The sequence below is a fragment of the Aythya ferina genome (assembly GCF_964211825.1).
Source record: "Aythya ferina genome assembly, chromosome: 3".
NCBI lineage: Eukaryota > Metazoa > Chordata > Aves > Anseriformes > Anatidae > Aythya > Aythya ferina.
In genome coordinates, this window is record NC_140298.1 from 30,090,507 (window position 1) to 30,106,821 (window position 16,315).

General features: G+C 49.2%; 1 protein-coding gene across 5 annotated transcripts in view; it reads left to right on the plus strand.

Moving 5' to 3' along the window:
* The first annotated feature begins 4,785 nt into the window (after window positions 1-4,785).
* SPAST (spastin) overlaps window positions 4,786-16,315 on the plus strand; it is a 31,904-nt gene continuing 20,374 nt past the window's right edge. Inside the window, exons 1-4 of one of the 5 annotated variants that reach the window (XM_084512473.1) lie at window positions 4,786-5,307; window positions 8,433-8,519; window positions 9,831-9,914; window positions 14,954-15,049. In XM_084512473.1, coding sequence (XP_084368599.1) covers window positions 4,866-5,307; window positions 8,433-8,519; window positions 9,831-9,914; window positions 14,954-15,049 — 709 coding nt within the window. In that variant the 5' untranslated portion in view covers window positions 4,786-4,865. The remainder of the gene's footprint in view (window positions 5,308-8,432; window positions 8,520-9,830; window positions 9,915-14,953; window positions 15,050-16,315) is intronic. The other 4 variants (XM_084512469.1, XM_084512470.1, XM_084512471.1 and 1 more) reach the window with 4 other exon arrangements.

Sequence of the window (16,315 nt, forward strand, 5' to 3'; positions counted from 1 at the left end):
CCTGGTCCCCAGTCCGTCCTGGTCCCCAGTCCGTCCTGGTCCCCAGTCCGTCCTGGTCCCCAGTCCGTCCTGGTCCCCAGTCCGTCCTGGTCCCCAGTCCGTCCTGGTCCCCAGTCCGTCCTGGTCCCCAGTCCGTCCTGGTCCCCAGTCCGTCCTGGTCCCCAGTCCGTCCTGGTCCCCAGTCCGTCCTGGTCCCCAGTCCGTCCTGGTCCCCAGTCCGTCCTGGTCCCCAGTCCGTCCTGGTCCCCAGTCCGTCCTGGTCCCCAGTCCGTCCTGGTCCCCAGTCCGTCCTGGTCCCCAGTCCGTCCTGGTCCCCAGTCCGTCCTGGTCCCCAGTCCGTCCTGGTCCCCAGTCCGTCCTGGTCCCCAGTCCGTCCTGGTCCCCAGTCCGTCCTGGTCCCCAGTCCGTCCTGGTCCCCAGTCCGTCCTGGTCCCCAGTCCGTCCTGGTCCCCAGTCCGTCCTGGTCCCCAGTCCGTCCTGGTCCCCAGTCCGTCCTGGTCCCCAGTCCGTCCTGGTCCCCAGTCCGTCCTGGTCCCCAGTCCGTCCTGGTCCCCAGTCCGTCCTGGTCCCCAGTCCGTCCTGGTCCCCAGTCCGTCCTGGTCCCCAGTCCGTCCTGGTCCCCAGTCCGTCCTGGTCCCCAGTCCGTCCTGGTCCCCAGTCCGTCCTGGTCCCCAGTCCGTCCTGGTCCCCAGTCCGTCCTGGTCCCCAGTCCGTCCTGGTCCCCAGTCCGTCCTGGTCCCCAGTCCGTCCTGGTCCCCAGTCCGTCCTGGTCCCCAGTCCGTCCTGGTCCCCAGTCCGTCCTGGTCCCCAGTCCGTCCTGGTCCCCAGTCCGTCCTGGTCCCCAGTCCGTCCTGGTCCCCAGTCCGTCCTGGTCCCCAGTCCGTCCTGGTCCCCAGTCCGTCCTGGTCCCCAGTCCGTCCTGGTCCCCAGTCCGTCCTGGTCCCCAGTCCGTCCTGGTCCCCAGTCCGTCCTGGTCCCCAGTCCGTCCTGGTCCCCAGTCCGTCCTGGTCCCCAGTCCGTCCTGGTCCCCAGTCCGTCCTGGTCCCCAGTCCGTCCTGGTCCCCAGTCCGTCCTGGTCCCCAGTCCGTCCTGGTCCCCAGTCCGTCCTGGTCCCCAGTCCGTCCTGGTCCCCAGTCCGTCCTGGTCCCCAGTCCGTCCTGGTCCCCAGTCCGTCCTGGTCCCCAGTCCGTCCTGGTCCCCAGTCCGTCCTGGTCCCCAGTCCGTCCTGGTCCCCAGTCCGTCCTGGTCCCCAGTCCGTCCTGGTCCCCAGTCCGTCCTGGTCCCCAGTCCGTCCTGGTCCCCAGTCCGTCCTGGTCCCCAGTCCGTCCTGGTCCCCAGTCCGTCCTGGTCCCCAGTCCGTCCTGGTCCCCAGTCCGTCCTGGTCCCCAGTCCGTCCTGGTCCCCAGTCCGTCCTGGTCCCCAGTCCGTCCTGGTCCCCAGTCCGTCCTGGTCCCCAGTCCGTCCTGGTCCCCAGTCCGTCCTGGTCCCCAGTCCGTCCTGGTCCCCAGTCCGTCCTGGTCCCCAGTCCGTCCTGGTCCCCAGTCCGTCCTGGTCCCCAGTCCGTCCTGGTCCCCAGTCCGTCCTGGTCCCCAGTCCGTCCTGGTCCCCAGTCCGTCCTGGTCCCCAGTCCGTCCTGGTCCCCAGTCCGTCCTGGTCCCCAGTCCGTCCTGGTCCCCAGTCCGTCCTGGTCCCCAGTCCGTCCTGGTCCCCAGTCCGTCCTGGTCCCCAGTCCGTCCTGGTCCCCAGTCCGTCCTGGTCCCCAGTCCGTCCTGGTCCCCAGTCCGTCCTGGTCCCCAGTCCGTCCTGGTCCCCAGTCCGTCCTGGTCCCCAGTCCGTCCTGGTCCCCAGTCCGTCCTGGTCCCCAGTCCGTCCTGGTCCCCAGTCCGTCCTGGTCCCCAGTCCGTCCTGGTCCCCAGTCCGTCCTGGTCCCCAGTCCGTCCTGGTCCCCAGTCCGTCCTGGTCCCCAGTCCGTCCTGGTCCCCAGTCCGTCCTGGTCCCCAGTCCGTCCTGGTCCCCAGTCCGTCCTGGTCCCCAGTCCGTCCTGGTCCCCAGTCCGTCCTGGTCCCCAGTCCGTCCTGGTCCCCAGTCCGTCCTGGTCCCCAGTCCGTCCTGGTCCCCAGTCCGTCCTGGTCCCCAGTCCGTCCTGGTCCCCAGTCCGTCCTGGTCCCCAGTCCGTCCTGGTCCCCAGTCCGTCCTGGTCCCCAGTCCGTCCTGGTCCCCAGTCCGTCCTGGTCCCCAGTCCGTCCTGGTCCCCAGTCCGTCCTGGTCCCCAGTCCGTCCTGGTCCCCAGTCCGTCCTGGTCCCCAGTCCGTCCTGGTCCCCAGTCCGTCCTGGTCCCCAGTCCGTCCTGGTCCCCAGTCCGTCCTGGTCCCCAGTCCGTCCTGGTCCCCAGTCCGTCCTGGTCCCCAGTCCGTCCTGGTCCCCAGTCCGTCCTGGTCCCCAGTCCGTCCTGGTCCCCAGTCCGTCCTGGTCCCCAGTCCGTCCTGGTCCCCAGTCCGTCCTGGTCCCCAGTCCGTCCTGGTCCCCAGTCCGTCCTGGTCCCCAGTCCGTCCTGGTCCCCAGTCCGTCCTGGTCCCCAGTCCGTCCTGGTCCCCAGTCCGTCCTGGTCCCCAGTCCGTCCTGGTCCCCAGTCCGTCCTGGTCCCCAGTCCGTCCTGGTCCCCAGTCCGTCCTGGTCCCCAGTCCGTCCTGGTCCCCAGTCCGTCCTGGTCCCCAGTCCGTCCTGGTCCCCAGTCCGTCCTGGTCCCCAGTCCGTCCTGGTCCCCAGTCCGTCCTGGTCCCCAGTCCGTCCTGGTCCCCAGTCCGTCCTGGTCCCCAGTCCGTCCTGGTCCCCAGTCCGTCCTGGTCCCCAGTCCGTCCTGGTCCCCAGTCCGTCCTGGTCCCCAGTCCGTCCTGGTCCCCAGTCCGTCCTGGTCCCCAGTCCGTCCTGGTCCCCAGTCCGTCCTGGTCCCCAGTCCGTCCTGGTCCCCAGTCCGTCCTGGTCCCCAGTCCGTCCTGGTCCCCAGTCCGTCCTGGTCCCCAGTCCGTCCTGGTCCCCAGTCCGTCCTGGTCCCCAGTCCGTCCTGGTCCCCAGTCCGTCCTGGTCCCCAGTCCGTCCTGGTCCCCAGTCCGTCCTGGTCCCCAGTCCGTCCTGGTCCCCAGTCCGTCCTGGTCCCCAGTCCGTCCTGGTCCCCAGTCCGTCCTGGTCCCCAGTCCGTCCTGGTCCCCAGTCCGTCCTGGTCCCCAGTCCGTCCTGGTCCCCAGTCCGTCCTGGTCCCCAGTCCGTCCTGGTCCCCAGTCCGTCCTGGTCCCCAGTCCGTCCTGGTCCCCAGTCCGTCCTGGTCCCCAGTCCGTCCTGGTCCCCAGTCCGTCCTGGTCCCCAGTCCGTCCTGGTCCCCAGTCCGTCCTGGTCCCCAGTCCGTCCTGGTCCCCAGTCCGTCCTGGTCCCCAGTCCGTCCTGGTCCCCAGTCCGTCCTGGTCCCCAGTCCGTCCTGGTCCCCAGTCCGTCCTGGTCCCCAGTCCGTCCTGGTCCCCAGTCCGTCCTGGTCCCCAGTCCGTCCTGGTCCCCAGTCCGTCCTGGTCCCCAGTCCGTCCTGGTCCCCAGTCCGTCCTGGTCCCCAGTCCGTCCTGGTCCCCAGTCCGTCCTGGTCCCCAGTCCGTCCTGGTCCCCAGTCCGTCCTGGTCCCCAGTCCGTCCTGGTCCCCAGTCCGTCCTGGTCCCCAGTCCGTCCTGGTCCCCAGTCCGTCCTGGTCCCCAGTCCGTCCTGGTCCCCAGTCCGTCCTGGTCCCCAGTCCGTCCTGGTCCCCAGTCCGTCCTGGTCCCCAGTCCGTCCTGGTCCCCAGTCCGTCCTGGTCCCCAGTCCGTCCTGGTCCCCAGTCCGTCCTGGTCCCCAGTCCGTCCTGGTCCCCAGTCCGTCCTGGTCCCCAGTCCGTCCTGGTCCCCAGTCCGTCCTGGTCCCCAGTCCGTCCTGGTCCCCAGTCCGTCCTGGTCCCCAGTCCGTCCTGGTCCCCAGTCCGTCCTGGTCCCCAGTCCGTCCTGGTCCCCAGTCCGTCCTGGTCCCCAGTCCGTCCTGGTCCCCAGTCCGTCCTGGTCCCCAGTCCGTCCGCACTGGTGGGTTTGCTGAGAGTGTCAGGAGAATATGTTGCTGCATGTGTTAATTCTATGCTTTATGTGCTAACAGAGCTCATACTGTTTTGAAAATAAAGCTGCCCTCCTCCTTTGAGAAAAGCAGTGCACGTTACCAGGAGCGGTTTTCTTTACTAGGAATGTTTGTATGTGGCATTAGCAGGCACGAAAGAAACATAGTTTAATAATAACTTAGCGAAAGATTGAGACATTTGGGACAGCAGTCATTTCAGTTTGGTGTGTCCCCCCAGTTGAGCCCTTCTCCTGCCCCTCCAATTCCTTGCTCTAACCCGGCGCAGCTGCTGCACTGCACTAATTGCCATCTCGGTACGCCCCGGGGACAGACTGGATCCCTGTGCACAGTTCTGGGCTGTGGCAACGCCGAGTTCGTGCCGCAGTGCTGTGTCTGAGGGCCCGCAGGGGCACAGGGGTGCGTGTGGCGGCAGCGGACACAGGAACAAAAACCTCGCTGTGGGGCGGCCGCTCCCGGGCCCACCCTGCCCCCAGCCTACAGCTCCCGTCAGGCCCTGCTGCGCTTCGCGCGGCGCCGCGCCGTTGTTTTGCGGCGCGAGGCATGCTGGGAGCTGTAGTCGCTGCGCGGCGCCATCCCCGCCTCCTATTGTGGCCCGGCCCGCGGCGCGCCGGCAAGGGCGGGGAGGGAGGAGGAGGAGGAGGAGGAGGAGGGGGCGGTCGTCGGGGCGTCGCCGCCGCCATGGCCGGTTGTTGTCAGTCGCTGGCAGCGGGGCATGGCGACGGCGGTGAATGAATTCCCCGGGCGGCCGAGGGAAGAAGAAGGGCTCAGCCGGCTGCGGCTCCGCGGCCTCCCCCTCCCCGCCGCCCGGGCCGGCTCCCCCCGTGGCGGGGGCGGCGGCGGCGGCAGCGGCTGCAGCAGCGGCGGCGGCGGCGTCCCCACGGTCTCCCCGGTGCCCCCGGTCGCCGTCGGCGCAGAAGCGGAGCCTGTACTACTTCTCCTACCCGCTCGTCGCCGCCTTCGCCCTGCTGCGCTTCGTGGCCTGCCAGCTGGGGCTGCTCCTCGCCTGGCTCTGCGAGCGCCTCTCCCGCGGCGCCCTCATGGCCGCCAAGGGCGGCGGGGCCGAGCCCGGCGGGGCCGAGCCCGGCGGGGCGGCCGAGAGGGTGCGGGCCTGCCACAAGCGGGCCTTCGAGTGCATCTCCCTGGCGCTGCGCATCGACGAGGACGAGAGAGGTGAGGCGGTGCTCGGTGCTCAGCGGCAGGCCTCGGAGTGCGCTCCCGGCCCGGCTTCGGGGAGGAGGAAGGAGGTTGGAGCAGTGCGAGGGGCCTTCGGGAGAAAGGGCCTGCCGGAGGGGCCATAAAACCGAGTGTGCGCGTCTGGCGGTGCCTCCACAGCTTGGGAGTGGCGGTGGAAATCTCTGGGGAGGGGGGGGAAAAAAAAAAGAGCGTTATGGGCATCATGGTTAGCTGCCAAGGGATGCGCGGCCCCAGGGGTGGCCGTGGCTGCTCAGTGCCAGGTAGCCAAGCGTCCAGCTGGCAGGTACAAGCCACAGCAGGTAGCTCGGTGGTTCTAAGGGTAAACCTTCGGATCCTGAGCCTTGTCAGTGATTTGCTTCATGGATACTTTGTCACGTATGAATTAGTTGCACAGGTCATGGATTTGAACGAGAAAAAACCTCTGCTGCTAGCACAAACAGTTGCAAAGCTGTTTTAACCCTGCAAACGCAATAGCCATCTCATGGAGACAGGAGCTCACTTTGTTTTAATGCATAGCCTTGTTATTTGCCTATCTGTTTTTATTGGCTGTACCACTGGAATATGTGGCATAGTTTTTAATTTATTTGTTAATTAAATAGATTTTCATAAATTCCAACAGAAAATAATATGCCACGTATAGTATATGAACATTGGGATTTTTGGACTGCTTAATACCCTGTCAGTTACATGGAGTTGTTGCTGTTCTGGAGGCTGTGCATACTTCAGTAGTTATCATATCAGTTCTGATAACTTATACTCCTAAATTATTGTTGAGTTGTTTTGTTTTGTTTTGTTTTTTTTTGCTTTGGTATTTTCAAAATCAAGCTTAATACTTCATTTTTCTCTGGGCAACCACACTGAGGCAGCAGCAACTGTGGTGAGTTTTATGGAAACCCCAGCGAGCAGTTGAGCACCCGCAGAGCTGCTCACGTATTCCCTTCAGCAGGGTCAGAGGAGAGCAGAAGAGAGAAAACCTGTGGGCTGGCGTGAAGGCAGTTCCATGAGTGAAGGAAAGGGGAGGAGGGAACAAGTGATGGAAAGGCAATTGCTCACCACATATTTGCACACAGAGCAATGCCTAGCCAGTTTCTGAGCAATGAAGGTCAGCCCCCTACAAGTACACCAGCCCTGTTCTTCCCCTACCTGAGTCTTTATTTCTGAGCGTGGCATTATATGACACGGAATATCCCCGTGGCCAGTTTGGGTCGGTTATTCTGCTGCTGCACTCCCAAGGGAGTAGAGTGAGAAGAAGAAATCCTTGAGGCTGTGCAAGTAGCATTCAGCAACAGCCAAAACATTGGAGCGCTGCCAGCGCTGGTGTAGTCACAAATCCAAAACAAAGCTGCGGACAGGCAGCTATGAAGAAAACTAACTCCTTCCTGGCACATCAGAGACTCGTTTCATGTCTTCATCAGTGAGAGCTGGCAAATTGTTCCGTTTGGACCCAGAGCACGGCCCTTGCAAGCAGCTCGGCTGGCTGTCTCGCTTTCAAAACTCCAGCTAGAAGGTGGAAGCGGGATTTTAATGATGTGCTGGGCACATTTGCAGCTGCTCTTCAGAATAGCAGAGCAATTCAGGCAATAGCAAAGGTGGCTGGAATCACCTCCAGTTTGATTTCTGATGGCTTTCAGCAGCACTGAATTTACACTGCAGTTGAAACTGCTTCTGTAGGTGACAGGGGAAACTTAAAAAAGGCTGCAGAGGAGATCAAAGTCACAGCTTTTGCTATCTCATTTCAGTAGCGCTCTTTAGCAGTCAGGCTATGTGATACTGGTGGGGAGAGGGCAAAAATAAAGCGATTCCCAAGGTGTGTGATGTACGCAGCTCTAGGGAGGCGCTGCTCCTGTGGTTTCTGTTGTTAAAAGAGCAAAGTAAGGAATTGCCTCCCCATGGTAACTTGCCAAATGTTGCTAAAAGATTTTTGCATCTGCAGAGGAGGAAGAGAAAAACCTTAAGAGGCTTCTGGAAATGTATTTAAATAATTTCCTGGCGCTGCAGTTTCATAGAAAATAGGTTTGGGAGTGAAGTTACGAAATGGTTTGAATGCAGAAGCAACACAATCTTTGGTACATGGTATTCAGGAATATTTTTATCTTTTCTGAAACAGGGGTAACCAAGATTTCATTCTGGGTTTATTTTTTATTTTATTTTATTTTTTTCCTAGTACTGGTAGCTTGTTAATGCTAGTCAGGTTTAAGTTGTGGTACCTTATGTGCTATATTCCTTTGTGGAAAAGCACGCTCCGTTATGACATTGCTACCTTAAGAGTGCATGCTTCAGCGTGCAGTGAAATATATCCTGAATAGAGAGTATTTATAGAAAGGGAGGGATGGGAAGTAGATGTGAGTATCTTTGCGATAGGGCACTTGATCTCAGGGTGCCAGGTGGTGCGGGTTCGGTGTGGGCGTGCTCGTTGCTGCATGTGCTGTAATTTCCCTTTTGGACGCTGTTGGTACACCAGCGTGCTCCCAGCGCTATGTGCATTTTATTTCACGGAGAAGCTGACGTTCACCTGCAATACAGCAGTTTCATGATAGGATGAACAAAGACATATTGCTGTGGCAAATGAGCTGCTGTACAAAATTAACCAGAGGAAAGGTATCTCCTTTCACTTGGGGAGTATCTCAGGCTCGTTGGTTTCCTTCCTGAATTTCCATGCTTCCAGTGTTACTGTGTTGATGAATATCATTGGAAGATTAAAAGGCATGGCTTGGTTTGATGTTCCAGAAAGAAAAATAATGTTAACTTTACCATTTCTATTGTGAATATGTGTAGGATACCTTTTTTTGCCTTATTTTATTTTAATTTTTCTATGTATATTTTTTTTTTTTAGGCGAGATGATCTCTTTAAGGTAGATGGAGAAGGATTCCTAAATCAGGCAAAAGTGATTTGAGGCTGGTGTAATACCTGTTTATAATAGAAAAGCTTATTTGAAACCACATAGCTACAAAGTTGACAGTGTCCCTTTAAATGTTTCTTTAAATCATAGAATTTTGTTCCAATATATCTTCCTTCATGTTACTTGTTTTACACAATTATATGGAAGCATTCCTGAGCTTCAGTTCGCTACGCAAAATAATGGGTTCACTTCCTTTTTAAGCAGGACAAAAGGAACAAGCTGTTGAATGGTATAAGAAGGGAATTGAAGAACTGGAAAAAGGAATAGCTGTCTTAGTTGTTGGTCAAGGTAAGCCAGTTTTGGGTTTTGTGGGAAAGATTTGCCTTATTGATTAATTCTGGTTTATGGCTTCCTCAAAGCGAGAAACCGATACTGCTAAATACGGAAGGTGCTAGGAACAGCCTGCTCTATGAATTTATATGGGTGTATTTCTTGTTTCAGCTGTAGGTGAACACTGGTCCATTTCTCTGTGCTACCTTAACATTCTGGTCTGCAATGCATGGGACTCCTACTCCAAATATTCTTGGGTTGTACAAAGTCATAAGCAGTTCATGAAAATAAGTCTTAAGTAAAATACCTTCTTTCTGAATATTTTGGCATTCCCATTAAGAGTCAGGTTTTGGTTTTCCAAAGCTGACAGAAGTGGTTTAGTTCATGTCTTCATTTACTGTCATTTGGAATGGCCTGATGTTGTATTTCTAGATAGCTTATGCCAAAATATCAGAATGCTTCCAACACAGGAAGAAAGTCTATGTATATGGAAACATTTTAAGCTGTAGTCTAGAAGGGAATATGCACAATGGAGAAGTAGCTGTAGTGAAGGACTCAGTAAGAATCTCTGTCCTCAAAATAAGTGTGTGTGTGTGTGTCTGTGTGTATATACATATGTACATATATATACATTTATACGTATGTGTATATATATGTATATATTAAAAAAAAAAAGAAAGCAAAACAAAATGTAAGATTGCTTTGCCAGACTGCTGTTTTGTTTCTCAGGTATATTTAGAAATGTTTGTGAACAGTATATGCTGACATTTTTCTTATCGAACAGCACCAGTGGCATTTGATATAACCTAAATTGCAGAATTGGGAGGAGGGGGAAAAAAAAAAGCTTGACTTGAACAGACCACTTTTAAAGTGATGATATCACTGCCTGTAATTCTATGCCTTTTGAACTGTAAAGGGACACGGTCAACTGAATTTAAGTCTCTTAGTTTTGTCAAAATGAATGATTTTGAATTATACTTGCCTCTCAGTCACTTTTCAAGCTTTTTGAAAATGTAATTTATATGACCGCTGTTTAGAAAAATGTAGTGAAAAGGAGCATATATTAGGTCAGCATGAAGTGTCAGAGAACAGGTTCCCACCTCTCTACAAGCGGTATTGTAAAAGAGATGGTGAAAACAAACTTGAAAACTTTATTTAATCAAACTAAATTTGGTTAAATAAAAAGCTTCATTAGTTTTGCAGTGACAGTTAGTGGAGGGGTTAGCTAAGGGGTGGGAGGGAGAAGAGGGTTGTCTGGATGTCAGTTTTGTAGCTCTTTAAGAGGTTAATTTGCCAAATTGTGTTTTAACATTGATTTTTCTTTGTAAGGTGATCAGTGTGAACGAGCTCGACGTCTGCAATCTAAAATGATGACAAATTTGGCAATGGCCAAGGATCGCTTGCAGCTTTTAGGTACCAGTTACAATTCATGACTTTGGAAAGTTTTTCATTACTTGCACAAGTTGATGTAATGCGTTCTTCTAAACTATGACTTGTGATTTTTAAAGTGAAGAAGTCTTTCTCTGTGTAGGCTCTCTTAAGTTTGGTTTTTAGCTGAGTATAAGTAATATTTGTCAATGCTGTTGAGTTCTGAAATTTTCTTAGAAAATAGGTGTAAAGGTAACTGAAGTCTTTTTAACACAGCATGCTTGACTTGTAAACTGGACAAGTGTTATAGATGTTGGAGTTAGTTTAGGATTTCTGTGTCAGAACTGTAGTAGAACTTGTGATATATTGCTGATCATGAGTGAGAAGTGCACCTTCTGCAAGTGTAATGTCTTATTCCTCTTAGTTCTGCTGTCACATTTACAAAAAAAAAATATCCTGATTATTCATATGTACTTACATATATACTTAAATAATAATTCTTCTGCATTATGTAGACCATAAGGTTGTGAAATCGTAATTCTTGTAATCTTTTTTCTGGTAGTGTTCTGTTTAATACCTAGCAGGTAAGGTTACTTCTTTTCAGAAGCATAATGTTGCATAGTTTGGGCTTTCCTGAATTTAAGTGGTGTATATAAGCTCTTAATGGAGAGAATAAAGCAGGCAGTCTTGGCAGTGACATCTTACAGTGCATGATAAACAGAGAAAAGCCCTCCCTTCAACTCACAAATCCACAGCTTTGTGTGCTGTAATCCTCTACCTTGAGAGTTTTGAAGATGCTTCCAGTTCAGTAAGTAGAGTGGAAATAAGGATATATATTGTTCTGTTAGGGTAGAACTAACAAAAATACTGTTTAACTTGCACGTTTGTAGCTTTATTCTTGCACTGTGGTCTTCTCAGTTCTACTAACGCCCTCTCCTAGCAGCATGTAGAGCTGGCAGGAAAACTTACTTTTTTTCTGTGGTTATACTTTGTGAGTGGTGATTGTGGTTGTCATAACATCTCTGCCAAAGTGAATTCTTCTGGTTTCTGTTGAGTTCCTGGTGTCCTTAGCTCTTTTTGTCAAGATATGTAGGGAAGGTGGAATAAAGGAGGCATGTCTGTAGAACCCTAGTATGTGCGGAAAAGATATCTCACCTACAAACAGCTATTTTGCTCGTTAGGGTTGGGGCTGACTACCAGAGGTAACAGAAACTAAGCAACAAAAAAGTGAAAACGATTGCATGCTAGCAGTATTCAATAAGGCAGGGCTTGTTGCTGACATCCTAATGGCAAGAAACTGTGATTCCTTTAATTCACTGTTCTCTGAACCTTGAAGTAGTAATGTGTCAAATTTTGTGGGTAGTGCTTCATCCTTGCGTGAGTGCCGGCAGTAGCACTTACGAAGTAGAGTTGCTCACTTGCTGTGTTCTGATTGAGAGGATAAAATGGGTAAACTTTGCAGATGAACCTAAAGTCAGTTGCGGTCAAGCTGGTGTCCTCATCTTTACCACCATAAAGTCTGATCACATGCTATTGGTATTCTTCATTCAGTGTGCAAGTTGAAAGGTAAGCAGGTAAACTAGTGTTTATTGCATAAGTTGCTGTCCGATATGATTTTCTATTTTATTTACTTTGACATTATTAGAGGCTTAGTACTTTGTTCAGCTTAGGCTCTTGTTCAGTTTGCACAAAGAATCTGCCTCAAGCAAATACATGGGAGCGAACCTTGGATAGGAAGGAGCAAGTGAAATCATCTGCCCTGTATGAAGGAAAAAGATGTTTTTTGGGGAGATTTGCCAATTAACTTAAATCCCTACAGGCTTGATTGTTATAGATCTATTTGAGTAATACGTGCTTGATTTTACAAGTCATTTTACGTGGAATTTGTGGAAATTTAAGGTGATCTAGAGTTGAATTGCATGTATAGGTCTAAACATAGCTCTGAGCTTGCTACTTAGGGTAACAAATTATCTGGAAGCTTTCCAGTGGTGCCTAGAGATGCCTGTGTAATGGGGCTAAACCTGAGGCTCGTGAGGCTCTTAATTCTGAAGATCAAGGAGTAAACTTCTTTTCTCTTGTTATGGGGATTTTCCCTGTTTCTTAAGGGAGAATGAAATAAGTCTTTTATTGCATTAGCTAGAAGGATCAGACGTGTTTAAAGTAGACAATCATGTGAAATATCCTGTTTGATAGACAAAGATGTGATTGCAGATTGCTTAAAATTTGACTAAGTCATCAAGCTCAGTGACATTGGTAATATGTATAAAATGAAAATTAAGTTGTATGGATTATAACTGTCACTGAAAAGCACTCGTTGTTCTGTCTTTCGAAGTGCGTTGGATCATCAATGTAAGCTTAACTTACATGACACTGCTGATAGTAGTGGTGGTCTTGGCTTTCCTATTTTGATCCCTATTTCATCTTGTTGTAAATTACTGTCTGGTGTTCTGTTCGCTGAAGCTGAAGGTACTCCAGGAAGGCTTCAGTGGACCTCAGGGTGACTCAGGCACTCTGGCAGTTCAGTGGCAGTGGTGAGTTCTGCTGCCTGTCAGGGGCTTCCAAATGTTACCACACTGAATTGGTGGGGGCCCTGGTTTTTGAGAGAGACTCAGTGCACAGTGTTTTAAGGGATGCTAGCTGTGCAGTAATTAAGATGAATAGATAAATCCTGCTCTGATAGCCTTCATAGATTTGATTGCTCCTGGATGGCTGGTCACCCATGTTAGAATCGTTTTCTATTTTCCATTGTCAATACAAAAACTCTGTTTTTTTCTTCATAAAGATAGACAATCACAATGTCCAGCGCAACACCACTCAAGTTTAAAGCTGTGTGTGTTTTGCACCATCTGTGTTCTTCAATTTCAGAGAGATTTTCTGTGGGGGGACAGATTTTTGTCAGCACAAGTACATTTCAGTGTACTATGTGTAGCTTCAGGTGCTCTGCTTGAAAGATCTGTGTGGCACATAGCTCCAGTATCTTCCACCAATATCCTATTTGGTAATAATTCTGCCCAGGTACAGACGTGAGCTTTAGTGGACACCTCTGGGGGCTCTTCCAGCTTCTTGGAGGTGCTGTTTTTGTTTTGGGCTTGTGTTACATGATGATTTCTCTTACTAGAAATCAGTTGCCTTGAACTCATTGCTAAACGTAATGTTGCATGAATAAGATTACAGCTGCAGTGGTGCTTATTTGCTAGGATTATGCCAATGTCGTATCATTAAGGAGAAATAATGAGATTCTGTAAATGATTGTTATCCTTTTTTTTCCTAATGCCTAGAGACATAGGAAAAAAGCATTAAAATGGAAGGTGATAGTATCCTATTAATCCCCTGGAATAATATTTAATAGCTTTATTTATTCCAGAGGGCTCTGCAGCTCCACTGCCTCTTAAGAAAAGTGATATAATTGCATGATGTCATTTTATGTGCAATAACAAAACTGCATACTAATATGTAATGTGACGGGAGGACACTGTGAATTGAAAGAGGGCAACTTTTGGATTACTTTGTTGTTGCAGTTTTGGAGTTCCTAAATCTGTGCAACTGTTTTGGATATGGCAATTGATAAGTGCAGTAAAACCCCAGTCTCAGATTGCATTGCAAATTGCATTGCAAATCTCAATTTGCATTGAGGCAAGTGGGATCTCCTGAATTCCTGCCCAAGCTAATTGATCTTGTTATGTTTACTCACTAGAGCTTTCTTCATACAGTTCAGAAAATAAACCCTGGGTGCCTGTACTACTCTGAAGTTTGGGTTTTCATACTTGCCTGTGGTTGCTAACCTTTCACTATAAACTACCTGTCATTCATTTTGGATGTTATTAGTTGAATGTTATCTTTTAAACAACTGGATATGAAGGTACTTCTTGGGAAAGCTGCAGTGTGAGTGATCTGCAAACAGGCAAAAGAAGGAAGGAATCAAACAGTCTGGGAAGAGAACTGTGCTAGATGAAGAAGCGGATTTAAGGAAGTGGTTTTGCTTACTGGTTCTATGCTTGACAAGCTCTGAACGGCAGTCCTCCCTCCAGTCAGGGCTTCTACATTCTTGGGTGTGAACTTTCTCAGTAGAATTCAGCTTCTTCTGCAGAAGTTCTTTGTTGCCAGAGGACCTCCCTCCTCTACTTGGCCATCTGTTTTCCTGCACCTTGCTGACCAAGTACGCCTTGCAACCTTACCACTGGTGTTTTGCTTTTACAAAAAGGGGTGGGGTGGGCGCAAAATAAAGGTGGAAGATCTTGTAATGGAGCTCAAAAGCAAGGTCTAGGGTGTTTTTTTTTTTTTTTTTTTTTTTTCCCCCCCAACTGCAGTGGTACAAGCAGGACTGGTGAGCTACACAGAACAAATAGACCTGAGACTTAACTCTTGTTTCAGTGGGGTTTGCAGCCTTGTACCTCTTTGATTTATGCTTCGGCTAGTTTATCATGAGTTCAAGTTCATTTCTTTTTCCTTAATCTTTAGTCTCTTAAATCTTGTATTCAGATGTTTCTGAAGTTAATCCTCTTAGAGAGCACAGCTTGCGTGACAATTTTATTGACTTCCTTTTTCAATTGTATTTCTAAATAGAAATCTTTAAAGACATCTTTATCATGTCTACATGGTGGTTTTATTGAATAAATGAGGTTTCTGTAAAACGTAGATTGGCTATTACTACTTCAGTGAAACATTTAATATGTAGAAAAGTGACAACTGCAAGGAGTCTTCAAAAGTAAGACTGTGGGGAGGACTTTGAGAAACGGGTTATCAACACAAATCTTAGTAAATGAAATATGAATGAATCCTGATCATAGCTTGTGGCAAGTAACTACAGTCACTAAACTGGAAAGATTATTTTAATGAACTTCACCATAAATGACTACTTTTTAAGCAGTTTTCATTCATGTACATACTGACAGAATTTTCTTTCAACATTGCTGAATGTGTAGAATAGATAGAAGTAGTCCTTTTATCTTTAACCCTATGTTGAGCGTAACAAAGCCGAAGCTGACATTTGTGTGTTTGGCATACATAAGTTTTCTTGGTTCATTTTTGTTTTTTGTTTGTTTATTTTGTCCTTTTTCCTCCCTTCCCCTCTGTCTGTTATGTAGAGAAGCTGCAGGCAGATTTGCAAATTTCCAAGCCGCAAATGGAGGTCTATAATGACAGTACTAACCTGGCATGCCGCAATGGACATCTCCAGTCAGGTGGGTTTGGTTTTACCAGCACCTAACAATTAAGGGGATGTTGTTCAGTTTCTGGTATACTACAAGGAAAAATATGCTATGCTGTGTGTTGGCCCCTCAAACTTTAAAAAAAAAAAAAGTTTCATATTTCTGTTTTTGTAAAGGCTTTACATTAAATACATCCCATCCTTTCTATGGCTTTGACAACACTTTTATTTTGTAGTATGAAGTTCTGTCTTAAAGTAACTATCCTTGTTTCCTATTCATTAAATCAAATATTAGAATCCAAAACTACTTACAAAGACCACATCTTAGAAAATTATTTCTCATGTTATTTACTTAAAGGAATTAAACCTGTTTTAGAACGTGTCAAAAATCAATGTAGGATATATAGGCTATTTAGTGTGCCTAAATAAGCAGCTCTTCCTTTCCGATATTGTGAGAGTGAATGTGCATTTGCGTTAAGTTTCCTTACATTTCAGGGACTTTTAAGCTGGCAAAGTGATACACAGTTAAAAACAAAGGGGAAAAATGCTTGTGCTAGAAGGATGTTTTTATCCTTTCCTGGAAGTAAATCTCTGTTTGTCTGTGTACAAGGAGTGAAGTTACTGTGATGTTTGTGAATTGTTTTCAAGGAATGTTTTAAGCCAGCAGTAAGCTATTATCAGTTGAGATGATGGATGTGATAATTTGTACAGTAGACCATAACATAACGAAATTAAGTACAATAGTGAGCCAAGAAGCAACAGAATTCACAAAGCTTGTCTATTGAGTGAAGAGTAGTATTCAGGTTTTCAAGTAATTAAACTTGAAGCTTAGTGTAAACTGTATGCTTTTTTTTATTATTATTTTCAGCACTATTCCTAGTTCTGAAGTCGTCTTAGTGTTTGTTTTATTCTTTCTGATGTATGAGGAGTTAAACTAGTGGAACTATGAATGCAGTGATATAAAGGTGTTTAACAAAACACAGTACTTTTGTCAAAACAGCATTTGTAGAAAAGATGTAGCAAAAGTGGTTCTTTGTTGTAAGTTTCTACGTAGACCCTACATAGACCAAATCTGAGAAAACTTCAGTTTAAATGATCTGATAAAACCACTTTACTTTTACCAGGTTGGCTAAAGATTGAACGAGTAAATACATGCATACACAAACGTTGATAACGTGCTCCATCTGATTCAATGTGAACGGCTTTTCTTAAAACCCATTCCTTCTGATTTTTTTGTACATTTTCTCAACATAATCTCAGAACAGGATGCTGCAGAAGAAGGTCAGCCTGAACCTTCTTT